At 42.1% G+C, this 15,328-nt stretch overlaps 1 protein-coding gene across 1 annotated transcript in view; it reads right to left on the bottom strand.

Annotated features, from left to right (window-relative positions):
* Positions 1-15,328, bottom strand: part of TRPM3 (transient receptor potential cation channel subfamily M member 3) — a 273,663-nt gene that overhangs the window by 97,719 nt on the left and 160,616 nt on the right. The window contains exons 12-13 of the mRNA XM_046663892.1: positions 3,049-3,149; positions 1,526-1,660 (exon numbers count right to left, since the gene is read on the bottom strand). Of these exons, the coding sequence (XP_046519848.1) occupies positions 1,526-1,660; positions 3,049-3,149 (236 nt within the window). The remainder of the gene's footprint in view (positions 1-1,525; positions 1,661-3,048; positions 3,150-15,328) is intronic.

Raw genomic sequence — 15,328 nt, 5'->3', positions numbered from 1 at the left:
ATCACATTTATTGATTTGCATATGCTGAACCATCCTCGCATCTGGGGATGAATCCCACGTGCTCATGGTGAGTGATCTTTTTAATGTGCTGCTGAATTTGGTTCACTCGTATTTTATTGAGAATTTTGCATCCATTTCATCAGGGATATTGACCTGTAGTTTTCTTTTCTTGTAGTGTCCTTATCTGGCTTTGGTATCAGGGTAATGCTGGCCTCCTAAAATGAGTTTGGGAGTGTTCCCTCCTCTTTAATTTTTTTGAAGAGTTGGAAAAGAATTGGAGTCAATTCTTTAAATGTTTGGTAGAATTTACGTGCAAAGCCATCTGGTTCTGGGCTTTCCTTGTTGGGAGGTTTTGGATACTGATTTAGTCTCCATCCTTGTCATTGGTCTGTTTGAATTTGCTTGTTCTTCATGATTCAGACTTGGTAGATCATATGTTTGTAGGAATTTATCCATTTCTTCTATGGTAATTGTTGGTCTTTTTGGGGAGGTGCGAGCTGGAGTATCCTACTCCACCACTTTGGCCCATTATTCTTACTGAAAGTCTCAATATGCTGAACCAAGAAAAATCGAGAAAACAGAAACCTGGAGCCATCCTGCCAACCTGTTTTCTCCTTCCAGCAGTGGGAATGAGATAGAGCCAGGATGCCACCAGCTAACACCTACCACTGGCTGTGGACAGGTCAATAAGTTCCTTCTCCTTAGTGCTGTGGGTGGTGTGACAGAAGCAATGTGACATGTGAGGGGAAAGATCATCTCTGTGACAGGAGCTTTGGTTCAGTACTGGCTTTTTTCTTGACTTAGGAGTTTTGTGACCTTGAATAAACCAATTCACTTCCTGGCCTCAGTTTTCTCCTCTGTAAAATGGGGGAATACAATATCTACTCTTTAACCTTCGTTGGATTTTGCTGAGTATCAGCTCAGAGAGCTCAGAACCAATGTACTTAACTCATGGAATACTCTCCAAAACTTCATAAATAGTAGTTTTTCTTGTGATCACTTCTTGGTATCTCTAGTGAATGAATGAACAAATAATTATAAAACAAAACAAAAAATATTTTGGGGTAACTCCAAACAAGAGGTATTTTGCGTTTTATTCTCTTATGGTGGAAAAGGAAAGAACTTCATAGTTCTGAGGATAACAAGATGGTGCAGGATAGTTAATTGGCCTCCTTTGATGCTTGGAGTTAAATGAATCCTCCTCATTGATTGCCTCAGACACCCTCGGGGCTCACAGAATAAACTGTGTTCTAATTTCCAGAGCCTCGTGGTTTTGTGTAAGAATCTGAGAATGTTGCATTTGGTGATCCCATAACGTTCTGCCTTAGATGCTGACAACTGAGCAGTTAAAACAAGAGGAATCTCGGTGACTTGGTGTTTGTTGTCTACTCAGGTGTAAGGGAGCATTTGTGAAAAGTGGTCCATGCATTTGGAGGGGAGGGAGGAGACTCACAGGCATGTGGGGGCAGGAGAAGGTAAGACAAAAAACGTAGAGAAAATGAAAAGTGCCTTAGCTTGGTCCTACCGTATTGTATAATTCCTCTAGTCTGGAGATGGTGAGAAAACGGTGCATGCTTACTCCATTCTCGATCAGTAATTTCACAAAATCCACTCTGTCCAGAACCAGGGCATCCAACATGGCTTGCTCCAGAGACCCCACCTGCAAATCAAGTCATGAGTTAGGCTGCCCCGGGGTCTAGGGGTGCAGTGTTTTGGTGTTCGTCTGAACAGGTAAGACATGGATGCCTTTGACATCTGGTAAACCTTCAGCACATCAACACGCTATCAAGACTGTTTCCAGCTGCACTGTTGGGACAGCCACAATCTCTCCTGTGTTTGGGGGTCTGTCTTTGCAAATAGAATTCAAAGATTTCTAGTTCCAAAAGCTATTTCCTCCTTGAATCTCTCTCTCTCTTTTTTTTTTTTGGTCTTGATCCTGAGAAAGTACAAGGGTTTACAAGGCTTTTCCTCTCCCTACTCTGACCTAACTTCTGCAATACCCGTGAAGTGCCTAAGTGGGTGCTTTGCTGTCTTCATTTTCATCTTCCTTAGGCTGTGAATTGGACCCCTGGCTGACCTAAGAAGAGGGACCAAGTAAACAGACCAAAGGATCAAAATAGATGCTGGTTCTCTGTGTTGAAGTAGGTGAGATGGAGACGAGGTGGTATCACTTAACTAAAAAAAGAGCAGCTTACTTTCTGAATTTGTCACTGGCTAGGATTTTTGATTCCTTTCACAAAAATTTCCCAGTGTCCAGACTCCTTGACAAGTCTTTTCACATGAGCAATCCACCAGCAGCACTAAATGAATACGGGACTTAATCCCAGGCAGAAGCTCTCCAGGGGATAGGAATGGTTTAAAAAGACTTGGTCATGAGAGTGTTGTCCTTCAGTGGTTCCAGGCACAGAACTCAAATTTGAGGCTGTCGCTGCCTCCTGGGGATACACACATATACCACCCAATGGCCAATTTTCCAAGTTTTTACTTTTGGTAGAGTCAGTTGAGGGAAACAAACCAAGAACAGTTATATAAAGCTTTGGTTCCCTCTGTGTTGTTCTTGGGAATAAGGAGGACTTGTGCTCAGCCATCAGGACCAGATGGCATCTGCATGGGGAAGCCTGCTAATTCTGCATCCGGAGGTGCAACCCAGCCATACACCAGCACCGGATGCCACTGGTAGGAAGCAGCAACCTCAAAGACAATGAGAAACAAACGGCTAACTCCACTCATTCCTTAGTTTTAATTAATACAACTTTGTCTCATATAAATTTTTGGACACGTAGAAGAAATGGCATCACTGGCAGCTGAAAATTCCATTCAGAGATGGAAGTGTTTGCAACTTTTGGAGTTGTGCTTTGTCTCATCTTCCACTAGGTGGCAGTGTTTTCCTAACTATGAGAAAGGGAGCTGAGACCCCGGAATGCTCTAAAGGAATATTTCCATCCTAAAGAAAAGGCGGCAGTTTCCTGAGCAGTTGTCAGAGGCTCCTTGAACAAAAACCCTTGCCCAAGCAAGCGGGCTTTTCAGAGGTGACGACATATACTCTACCGGCCACTGTTGCCCATAAATAAAGATCTGGCTGCGAGCGATGTCGACTCTGTTCCAGGCTAACGCTAAGCTCAGTTGGTCTGGGGCCGAGGCATTGGCTCCTGTGTGTAGAAAATAGGAGAAAAGAGCAGGAGAGAGAAAACAATGATCAGTTATTAGACCAAGAAGACCCGCTCCATCACTCTCGCATCGACACCCGTCTCCTGAAGAGTAGACGTAACTGTACAGCAGGGTTTCTCAAACTCGGTACTTTTGACATTTTGGGCAGGATAATTCTTTATCGTGGGGCTGTCCTGTAAGTGTAGTATATTTAGCAGCATACTACCACCCAGGAGATGCCAATAGCACCCCTTGCCCAAGACATGCCTATCAAAAATGTCTCCGGACATGGCCAAATTTCCCCAGGGATGAAGGGAGACAAAATCAGCCATTGAGAACCACTCGACAGTCTTGCTAGTGCAAGTGTGGCCCATGGAGCAGCAGCAGCAGCAGCAGCATCTGGGCACTTGTTGGCAATGCAGAACTTCAGGTCCCACACCGGACCTGCTGAATCAGAATCTATATATTAACAAGATCCCAGGTGATTCGAGAGCACATTAAAGTTTGAGAAGTGCTGCTCTGCAACACGTTTCTGCTGGCTAATCACTGGTTTCAAGGCATCTTTTGAATTGTATATTGCACCGTGATGGCCCCCTCATCAACTCCTGGGCCAGCTTTGCCACTCTATTGAGAAGGAGTTATGAAGATCGCTTAAGAGAAAGATGAATAAGTGGCTTAGGTTTACTTTGATTTGTGGCTAGAAACCATTGGAATAAATTTTCAGTTTCCCATTTTTCTCCAGACTCTGTGGCTAGACCGGCACTGTCCACTTGTGGCTATTTAAATCTGAATTAGTTAAAGAAAATGAAAACTTTAATTCCTCAGTTGCACCAGCCACATTTCAAGGGCTCAAAGCCTCACCTGGTGGCTGGTGGCCTTTGAATTGGAGAGGGGAGACACAGAACATTACCATCAGCACGGAAAGTTCCACTGGGACGGAGTGGGTTGAGATCAATGTTTTCTGTCCATGAATGCAAACTGCCAAGCAGCTGGATGTGAAGCTGAGAGTGCTAGGTGGAGAGAGTACTGGGCTACAGTCAGGGGACCTGAGTCTGCCATTTGATGGCTGTGTGACACTGGACCTCTCTAAGCCTCTGTTTTATCATCTGTGAAGTGGGGACAATAAGGATTATCCTGTTTACTGGCTCAGATGAGAGACTAGAATGAGGTCATATCAATGAATTCACAATGTGAGCAGCGTTTTTGCAATTCATCAACACTCTTGGTGCACTGAACAGGGGACATGCTTAAATATTTGCCCGATTTCATGCTGCTGGATGTCCCACCACCAGGGGAGTAGGGGAAAGAGACAATACTCTTACCTGCCTCAGATGTTTTGACTATCTAATGTGTTCTAGGCAATATATTAGGCACTTCTGCATGTTATCATATGTAATTTCCCAAATAATCCTGGGAATTGGGTCTTACTGTCTCCATTTGACAGATGAAGATGCTGAGGTCCCCAGAGGTCAAAGGTAAACGGCTACTAACAGGGGGTAAAGAGAACAAGCGTTCATCATGCCAGAGGTGAGTTTTTCCTTCATTCCATCACTGCTGACTCTGATGTTTGTGAGAGACAGAGGGAAAGCAAATGCTGACGCTGCCCATTCCTGTGGGTTCTTCAGCAGTGGAGGCCCAAAGCGATGAGCTGGGGATAGGGCTCCTGGTGATGAGGTTGTGTCAGTGATTCCCCAACTCTGCTGCACTTTAGAATCACCTGGAAAGCTTTTAAAACATCTCTGTGCCCAGGTTGCATCTCAAACCAAGTAAGTCACATTGCCTGGGGTGGGAGCCAGGCTCTAGTTTTAAAGATCCACAGGTGTTTTAAATGTACAGTTGATTTTGGAACCACTGTGCTATATGCTGCCTTCCCACTGCCCCTTGCTTCTTCCCTTTGGCTCTGAGATAGTGATGCTGAGGATTAGGCGACCGAAGTGTTCTCTTGACGAGAGCATGCATAAGAATAACCTGGAGGGCTGTTTAAACAGATTCCTGGACCCCACCTCCAGAGATTCTGATGCAGCAGGTCTGGGGTGGGGCCTGAGTGTCTGCATTTCTCACAAGCTCCCAGGTGATGCTGATGCTGATGATCCAGGACCACCTTTTGAATAGCAAGATCCTAGAGAGCTGCAGTGCTGTGTTCTCTTCATGGGTCAAAGGGCATTTCTGTTTCTGGGTTCAGCATTAACCACATACTTGTAGTAAATCAATTAGTGTTTGGGATGATGGATATTAATTTAGTTTACACAGGGATTTTTTCAATAAGGAAATCATTTCTTATCTCCTCAGATAACAGCAGGGATGGCAGACTCATACCAGGGTAACTGGTATATGCAAGTGATAAATAGGAATGTGTCAAAATGTGCTGTTATCATTTCGAAGGAAAAAAGTGAAGGCTCATTGGGGTTCCATTTGGAAAAGTGGCACTTTATACTTTGCTTCCTTCTGCTGCTCTGTTGGTCATTGCTGACCTGCTATAATGGTTTAATCATTCCTTTTGCCATTTGTATGCCACAAATTTGTCTGTCACTGGAGTCAATAGTAGCAGCACAAATCCGAACAAGAAGGCATAGCAGGAAGCAGTCACTGAGGTCAACGTGAGCCACCTGAATGTAATTAGATGTGTCAAATGAAAGCATGAAGCCAATGAATTTTGACTTTTCTAAAATTGAAAATACATCACTCAAGAATGGTCCAGGGTGACAGTTTGGATCAGTGATTCTCAACCAGGGTGACCAGCCATCTCAGTTTGTCTGGTACAATCACAGTGTTAGCAGTGAAATTTCTGCATCCTGGGAGACCCCCTCAGTCCTGCACAAACCTGGATGACTGGTCACCCTTTTCTCAACTGGTTGTACGCTGCAATTGCCTAGAGAGCCTGAAATATACTCCTGCCTGGGATGCATCATAAGATATTTTGGTTTAATTGGTCCTGGACATTGCAGTTTTTAAAAGCTCCCATATGGCATGTGCTTTGTTACTGTGAGGACTAAGGTGTATAAGACAGAATCCTTGAGAGCTTACATTCTGGAGGAGGAAAGAGGTCTGTAGTTAGATACAGCATTTCACACAATCATCCACTTATCTGCTCAATAGATATTTGTTGAATACCTTCTGTGCAGGACTGTTTAGGCATTGAACATCCAGTGGTGAATAAGATAGCTGAGATTGATTTTTTTCACTCTTTCAGTTTCAAGAGTTTACTACTTCCTTCTACTAGTGGAGGAGTGGCACTCAGAAAATAATGAATAAACAAACTAATACACAGTGTACTTTCAGATTGTGCAAGTGCTATGAAGGAGCAGTGTCACTCCCAGGATATGTGGGACCTGTGTCTCTAGAAACAATGTGAGTCACTCCAGATCAATGTGGCAGCCTCATTCTGGCTACCCAGTCTCGCATGATCCCATCACAGAAGTATTGTGCCAGTCAGCTGGAGTGATCTGCTGGCCAGGCTTCCCACCTGACACCAGGGCTGGATATGGTGCCCTTGGATAACTTCATAGGTATAAGTCTGGGAATTCTTTGGGGCATCTGATTGACCCTGTGTAGGAACTAGAGAGTTGGAAAATGTCCTGAAGTGTTGAAATGGGTCTCGGGTTCTTGCAGGGACTGGTTTGGGCTCAGGGAACCCTACCCATATGGCACTGCAGCCCTGGCTGGTGCCAGGTCCCAGGTGGCCATGGAGAAGGCCCTTTAAAGCACCAGTCTGAGGGTGGTACTGATAGCAACCAGGGTGGTGGTGGCGCTGCTCTGTTAGAATGAGTGGACAGGAGACCTCACTGGGAGTAACATATGAACTGAGACCTACATGATTGGAAAAAGCCATCATGTGGAGAATTGGGGGAAAACATTCCAGGAAGAGGGAACATCAAGTGCAGAGGCCATGATGTGGGAATGAATGCAAGTAGGTATAAGACATAAAAAACAAGGTTTTATTGTTTCCTCTTCCTACAGGGAAGATTTAAGTGCATAAATAACGACCAGGCATGGTTTTAAAAGATTAGTTCACTAGACAAATGAGATGAAGAAAGGCATTGTAGCAAAGAGAGCAGTGACTGAAAAAATTGGAGGAGTTAAGTAGCCCCGTGAATTCGGGAATTCACAGGGAGACCTTGAGGAGTCAATGCTTGGGGTATATAGTGTGAGTTGGAAGCAGGGAGAGATGAAGTGAGAATGGAAGGACTTAGCAATGATGTAGAGGAATTTCTCTTTATCCTGAAGGTGTGGGGAAACCACTGGAAAACTTCATCTCAGAAACAATGCAGTCAGATTTATGCCTTAGAAAAATCACTTTGGCAGGAGTGTGAAGGATGGGTTAGAAGGGCCAGTGGACTAGAGAGGGGAAGAGCAATCAGGAAAGCTTTGCAATATTCTAGGAAAGGGATAAGGAGGCCCTGAAGGAGTGGCTTGGATGGAGGGATATTTAGAAAGCGCAACTGATAGACTGGGTGATAGATTTAAGTGGGGAGCAAAAGAGAAAGAGAAGTCAAAAGGTATCCCCTACTCTCTAGCTTGGGACATAATGACCAACTGAGATCGGCAACGCAAGACAAAAACAAGCTTTTTAGGGGCGGCAAAATTGCATTCTTGAATATATCAAGCTTGAAATGCCCGTGGTCTATCCAGGTGGGAATGACCAGAGGCCGTGGGATGTGGAGGTCTGGGAAGGGGGAGGAGTCAGGCCTGGAGATAGAGAGTTGGGAAACATTAGCATGCAGGTGACAGGAAGAGGGCAGAGGATGGATAATTGAATAACACTAATACTTAAAAAGTATGACAGTAAAGCAAACCTTTAGAAAGAAATAAAAAAAAGCAGTCTGAAAGAGAAGCAGAGAACCTGGAGACCACGGTGCCCTAAACTTTGGGAAGAGGGATTTTCAAGGAGGGGGTGGTCAATAGGGAAAGGCTGCAAGAGGGGAAGTGAGAAAGACGGGCCGTCCTCCTTTACAGCTCTTCTCATGACCAGGCACCAGCTTATGCAGCTACTAGTTTATTATTTATTTCCTTCTCCAGAATGTCAACCTCAAGAGGTCAAGGATTTCGTCTGCTTTATTCACTGTTGTATTTTTAGAGTCCAGAAGAGCGCTTGGCACATAATAGGTTTTCAGTAACTATTTGTTAAATGAATGAATGAACCTAAAAGTGTGCACTGGATTTGACAATTAAGAAGTCTCTGATGAGATGAGTGTGTGTGTGTGCCTTTCGTAGAGTATGGGACTAAAAGCATGTCTGCAACCTCTTTCCTTAAGGAAATTGCAATCTAGTAAGAATGGAGGTGGGATGGGATAAAGGGAGAGGTGTGACAGGTACACAAATGGTTATATCAAAGAACAAAGGGGTAAGCGCCATAAAAGCTGTACAATTAAGTCCAGAGCTCTTCCTTGTCAGCTGAGTCAGAGCAACTTTAAGGAGGAAGTAGTTGACTGGAGTGGGGAAGGATGGTGGAGATTTAAACAAATGGAGTTTGTGGTAGGCTGAATGATGTCCTTCCCCTCAAGGTTGTCCACATCCTGATCCTGGGGACCAGTGAAGATGTTACTTTATATGGCAAAGGGACTTCGTAGATGTGGTTAAGTTAAGGACTTTGAAATGGGGAGAATATCCTGGGTTATCTGGGGGCCCAATGCAGTGTAATCACAAGGATCCTTATAAGAGGGAGACAGGGGGATCAAAGCAGTGGTAGGATGAGTGAAGATGAATGCAACAGATTGGGTTGATCAAGAAAGGGGCCACAAGTCAAGCAACGCAGGCAGCCTCTAGAAGCCAAAAAAGGCAAGAAAGTGATTCTCCAGAAGTCTCCAGAAGCAATATAACCCTGCTGCCATCTTAATTTTAGACTTTCAGCCTCCAGAATTATGTTATATTATAATACTATATTATGCTATATGATAGTTTTGTTGTTTTAAGCCACTAAGTTTGTGGTGATTAGTTATGGTAGCCACAGGAAACAAATATAGAGCTACTAAAAATACTGTTGTATTCCTATCAAGGAAAAAAGGGAAATGGAGTTGAGAAAGCAAGAATTCTTACAACTTGGCTTTAGTGTAGAGGTGGTTTCTCAAACTTTAATGCGCTGATGATCCGCCTTGGGATCTTGTTTAAAAGGTCTTCTGACTCAGGTGGTCTGGGGTGGGGCTCTAATGTCATTTCTTTGGGCGGCACTCATCAGTTCCTACTGTGAGCAATGACCAAATTAGTGCATGTACCCTTTCTCCCTTTTCTCTCCTCCACCACTCAATTTTACAATATAAGATTATATTTTTAGTGTTTCACTTCGTACTGTTAAATATGCTTATATTTCTTTTACTAGTATTTGAGTTGTCAGTCTTAAATTATATTTTTTGTTATACTAAGTAAAAGGTACAGGTATTACAACGAGGCAAAAAGCCTGCCAACTCTACCTCCATCCTTCTTTCTTCTTCCTCTCAGTTTCTGTTGTTATTTCTCCATTGTTGTGGCAAATAACATTTACATTCCTTTCTGTTACTCAAATTCTGTTTTTTTTTTTTTTAACCTTAGTTCTATTAGACTCTTAGTATCAGTGTTCACAATTAGTGATTTTGCCAGAGTGTACTCAAGCATCTCTTGGTTGGGAGGTTAAATTCTTCTGTAGTAGTTTTTTCAAGAGTTACTTATGGGAACAGAGTTCTAGAGTTCTAGAATATTTTAAGCTGTTTTTTTTTAAGTAGTCTTTATAGTTCAATGACATTGCCTCAGTAGAAAATCTCTTGCTCTATTGTCTCCTGGCATTGAATGTTCCTGTAAGAAGGTCTGAGGCCAGCTTGATTTTTTGCCTCATAAAAGAATTCATCATTTTGCCTGGTGGCCCAAAGGATCTTTATTTTTCTTTGAAGTTCAATAACTTTACTAGGATATGTCTGGGTGTTGAGGATTCTGAATCAGTTTTTCCTGGCATAGGGTGGCCCTTTAGATATCTAGATCAAAGTTTAAAAACACTTTTTATGAAAAAAATTCTTAAATTATTTTTTTAAGTTATGTGATAATATTTTAAAATATTTGTTCTGATCCATTATTTTGGTTTTCTCCTTTGGAGACACCAATTATGCTTATGTTAGATCTCCAATTTCTGTTTTCTATAAATAGAATTTCTCTGTAATTCCAATTAACTATTTCCATTTCATTTCATTTTTGTTCACTTTCCTCATTTCTATCTTTTGTGTCTTGCACTGCGTTTTTCAAAATGTGTATTTGATCTTGCACTATTTCTCATTTCTTCTGCAATTCAGTGATTTTATTTTTCTCCCTCTACTACATTCCTGGGTGCTACTCCCATTTCATCTCCTCTTGCTGCCTCACCTGCTCTTACCTGAATTTTGGCATTCCAACTTTGAAGTATTTCTTCATAGATAAGTGCATCATTGAGATTTAAATTTTTTAAAGTTCAGGGTAAAATATTTATTCATAGCGTTCATCTGTTCCCTGGAAACATTTTTATAGAGTATTATTCTCCTGTGAATACATTTTGCTCTTTTATTATTTTTTTTTCTTAGAATGTATCTATATGTTAATCCCTTTTTTATTATTCATCGGTAGTGACTTGGGTTAGAATGGGCCCAGGGCAGCATTCCAGGCTAGTTATTGTTCACAACTGGAAGGCTTTCCTCTTAGCTACCACAAAGACAGACTCCCTCCTGCAGAAATGGCTTATCTGCCTAGTTGTGTGTGTAGCCCATCTCCTCTTTCTATCACTCAGTCAGGATCAGGAGGGTCTTCTGCCACCATCCAACCCTCTCCTTCTTGCATGTGCTGGTGCTGTTCCAGACAAAGGAAAGAACTCTGCACCTTAGCGTGTTCCTCACATGGAGGAATTAGATTCTTGTGGTGCTTTCTGACGACTGCCACTGCTGGCTTCTCTCTCCTCAGCTTTCACCCTTTCTGCCCACATAGCCCCTGCATATACAAATATTTTGGAATATTTCCTAGTTTTACCAAAAATGGAGTTTGCTTGTTTTTTGCTTCCCTTTTCACTATTGGTTTTTGAAGCTTTCTAGGAGAAGAGAAGGATGAATTTATGTTGCCATGTCTATATTGGAAGCTCTGAAGGATTCTATAGGTAGAAGAGTGTTGTGATCAGATCTTTGCATGAGAAGTATCCCTCTGATTGAAATATGAGGGTGGATAGGAAGTGCTCAGTAAGAAGCAGGAAGACCCCTTAAGAGGCCATTGCAATAAATCAGGTCAGAACTCCTGAAGGCCGGATGATGCCGAGCAAGGACGGAAAAGAGGGGACAGACGTGAAAGATAGTGAGGTGGCAAAACTGCCCCGAATTAGGAAGAAATTGCTTGAACAAAGGGAGAAAGAATTTGATGGTGGCGTTGAGCCTGCGTAACTGCAAGGATAGGGCCTATATGAATATAAATGGGGAAATCAGGTGGAAATCAGCTTTTCGAGGAAAGGCAATTTATTTTTATTTAAATATATTTATTTTTTAAGATGATTAATTTGATTGAATGTGAGGTGCCTGTTGACACTCGAGAGAGTTGTCCAGTAGGCAATTAAAAAAAGAGGGCAGGCAGGGAAGCTGGGGTTGGAGGTAAATTTGGAGTTATTCACGTAGAGCAGATGCTTAAAGTTATGATGCTTTGTAAGTTTGACAGAAGGCAGAGTGAAGAAGTAGAGGGCCCGATGAAGGAAAGGAGTGGCCAGAAAGGCAGAATACTCTGGCACCAAGGAAAGGTAAAAATAAATACAAATACCATCCTACCTTGAGAGCCCATTACATGCTAGGCATTTGACATGTATTATCTCATTTAATGCTCAGAAAAAAACGTGTACAGTGAATATCTTTCTCCCCGCTTTGCAGATCAGAAAACAGAGGCTCAGTGAGGTAGAGTAACTTGTAGAACCAGGCTTTAAATGGAGACCTTCGCTCCCAGGAAGAAAGAGTTGTAGTAAGAAGTGGATAAAGTCAACACTGTGAGAAGTTGCTGAAGGTTCGTGAGGATGATCATTGGGGTTAGAAGACTATTTGGGATCTTCGGGAGTACGAAAAGCTATGTGAGTAAACTGGATGGGACAGAATCTAGAAGGCAAGAATTTTCAGAGTAAGCGAGTGAGTCAAGAATTTAGAGTGAGCAGAGGCTAAGGAATGCTGGTAGAAAGGGAGACTATCTTTCAGAGTTTGATGGGTAAGAGGAGAAAAGGAAGATTCTTCCTTGAGGGTCCTGGTGGAGCAGAGCCAGAGTCTCCTTAGGTGACAGGGACCCTGAACATGTTTATAGCAGAAGGGAAAGAGCCGTTGGAGAGAGAGATGTTGAAAATGTAAAATGTAAAAGGAAAGAGCAAGTCCATGATGGATGAGATCGTGGGGGATGAAGGCCAGGGAGTAGCTGCTTTTAACAAAGAACAGAGCTCTCTAGAGCGAGGATGCAAAGCAATGAGGCTGAGTGAAGAAACTCATTCATGAGTGAAAAAGAAAGGAGCTTGGCTGAACCTAAATCCTGCTGACAGTGAGAGTGAGTTGGGACTTGAAGAGATTGGGGGAACATGGAGAATGTGTTGGAGGCTGAGGCTTAAATGATTTCAGAGCAGAGTTAGGGCCCACTTGAGGTAAGACACCCCAAATATTTCATGGCATCAATGGGTACATGTTGCTGGGAATATTTATTTAGGGACTTGAGCATCAGTGTTTGGGGGAAGTTATTTTCCTTTTAAATATGCTGAGGGTCACTAAACACTTCAATGGTTGTAAATGGAGCTGTGGACTCTGGGAATTTCTAAATAAAAAAGTCAGGTGTGCCATCTGACCTGGATAGTTTCAGTGTGGCCTTGCCTGTTGGACTGAGGAGGGGTGTGGGGGGCAGGATTTGCTGACCTTGCAATGTCCTTAGTAGCGGCATGATTCTATGATATACAGGATGATGCCACCCATCCCTATAATAGTTGAGGAGCATTTCTTCTTACTGGGGTCTTTGGATCTCTTCTTATCTAAAGAATCTTATCTGGATTAAACATTCCTGCTAGGAATTCTATTTATTTCCATCAATTTACTTTATTTGTAAATGTTACAACTAAATGCCATTGGATTTCAGTTAATGAAAACCCATCCATCCGTTCATTTAAAGACATTAGGTTCTCTGCCTATATGAAAACCATGAAGGTGGAAGGAAGCTAGCTGAAAGGCCCCATCACGTGACTTGGGTTGCTAGGATACACCTGCATCTGTTTCCCAGAGCAGAGATGCTGCTTACCCTGGTGAGCTTCTCTTAGGAATGTGGCTGCTACATGGAGAAAAACCAAACTGAAGGCTTGAAACTTACACATAAAAAAGTAGATGAGGTCTGTGTGTAATTTATTCTCTGCTCTATTTTCTTGCCCTGAATGGTAACTATCTCTTCTTGGCAAAAATAACTTTAGATGGAGTCCCAGGAGAAAGTTAAAAGGAATCAGGAAAAATTGGATTAACTTTAGCTGAGGAAATTTAGATTTGGCTTGTAAGACGCAAAACAGGGAGCTGAGGGAAAGGGCCCTGTGGAGGAAGGTGTGGTTTTCTTTCTAGGTTTGTCTTTAGTAAATAAGAAAGATGATAATAACTAATATTCCCTTCACACTTAGCTTGTGCCGGGCACTGTTTCTAAGTGTTAATGTATTGAATTCTCACAAGAAGCTCTGAGGTGCCATTGTCCCCATTTTACAGATGAAGAAACCAAGTCACAGAAAATTGTCCAAGATGAAGTGGCTAGGAGGTGCCAGGGATGAGATTCAAACCCGGCAGTCTGATTTTTTTTTTGCTTCATAGAAACTTAGAAAATTTTACTGAGCTCATTATAACCACAACAAAAATGGAAATAGGCAAACAGGCTGCTTCCCCTATCACAAAACAACCCACACTGCATTAATGGAGGAAGCCAGAATATTCTCTAATGCCCTAGGATGAGGGCCCAAAGTGATGGTAAAATACCACCTAAAATTCAAATATCAGCTTAACTCTTTCCTTTTTTGGTTAGTCAAGCCATTTGGCCTTGGAGTCTTATTTATTTATTAAAAACATTTTTTCCCCAGTTTTAATAAGATATAATTGGCATATACTATAACACTGTATTAGTTTTAGGTGTACAATATAATGATTTGATGTATGTGTATATTGCGAAATGATTAACACAATAGGTCTCGTCAACATTTATCACCTCACATAGTTACAAATTTATTTTTCTGGTGATGAGAACTTTGAAGATCGAGGCTCTCAGCAACTTTCAGGTATAAAATACAGTATTATTAACTATAGTCACCATGCTGTACATCACATCTCCAGGATTTATTTATCTTGTAACTGGAAGCTTGTACCTTTTGACCACCTTCACCCATTCGCCCACCCCCACTCCCCACTCCTTGCTGAAATTCTTGATGTCTTATTTTACTGCCTGTAGGGACAGCTTTTAGAGAAGAGCGCTGGATCCCCAGCTGACTTCATTTACTCAACAGATTTTTATTGAACTCCAGTTCTCTGCCAGGCTTTGTTGTAGCCACCGGGGAAACAAGATTGGACCAAAGTTTCTACCCTAAAAAAAGAAAACTCTCTCTGTATGTGTATGTATATGTGTGTGTGTGTGTGTATTTTTCCTGCTGAGTCCTCCTTTGGGATCTATTAGTGAGTCTCTGTTTTGGATGGAGTCCTTCAAAGTCTACCTAATACTCTATGGCACGATCTGAAGTGAGCAAAATGAATTCAGTGTTCTTTATTTCCTTTGGAACAGCAAAGATTGGTTCTAAATTGGGCTCCAGCCATGCCATCCTACCAGCCCCATTCATTTCAATCATTCCATCTCTATTACCACTGCTCGCTGATAGTCATAAATAGGAGTTCTCAATTTTAAACAGTCATGCTGTGAAAATGAATACTTACAAAACAGTGACTTACATGATAACTTATTTTATAAAAAGATTCTCTTTTACAAAAGTATTTCTCATTCTTTCCTTAATTAGGGATTTATCAGTGCATCTAAAGTATGATGCAGTTCCAAAGATAGTTTACAAATACATTTTAAGGAAGTTAGTGACTGGATATAATGATGTACACCTGACTGGGCAAAAGGACCCCCCCCCCCCCCACATTCTTATATGCTGTTTATTTGGAGGTTCTGATTTTCACTGTAATAAGATTTAAAAGCAATATTTCCTTCTTAATTTTAAATTCCTCTGAAAAAGAATTAGCATACT

This window comes from Equus quagga, chromosome 6 (genome assembly GCF_021613505.1).
Source record: "Equus quagga isolate Etosha38 chromosome 6, UCLA_HA_Equagga_1.0, whole genome shotgun sequence".
In the NCBI taxonomy this organism is placed as follows: domain Eukaryota; kingdom Metazoa; phylum Chordata; class Mammalia; order Perissodactyla; family Equidae; genus Equus; species Equus quagga.
Note: the sequence above shows the minus strand (reverse complement) of the source record. Positions and strands in the feature narration are given on the sequence as shown.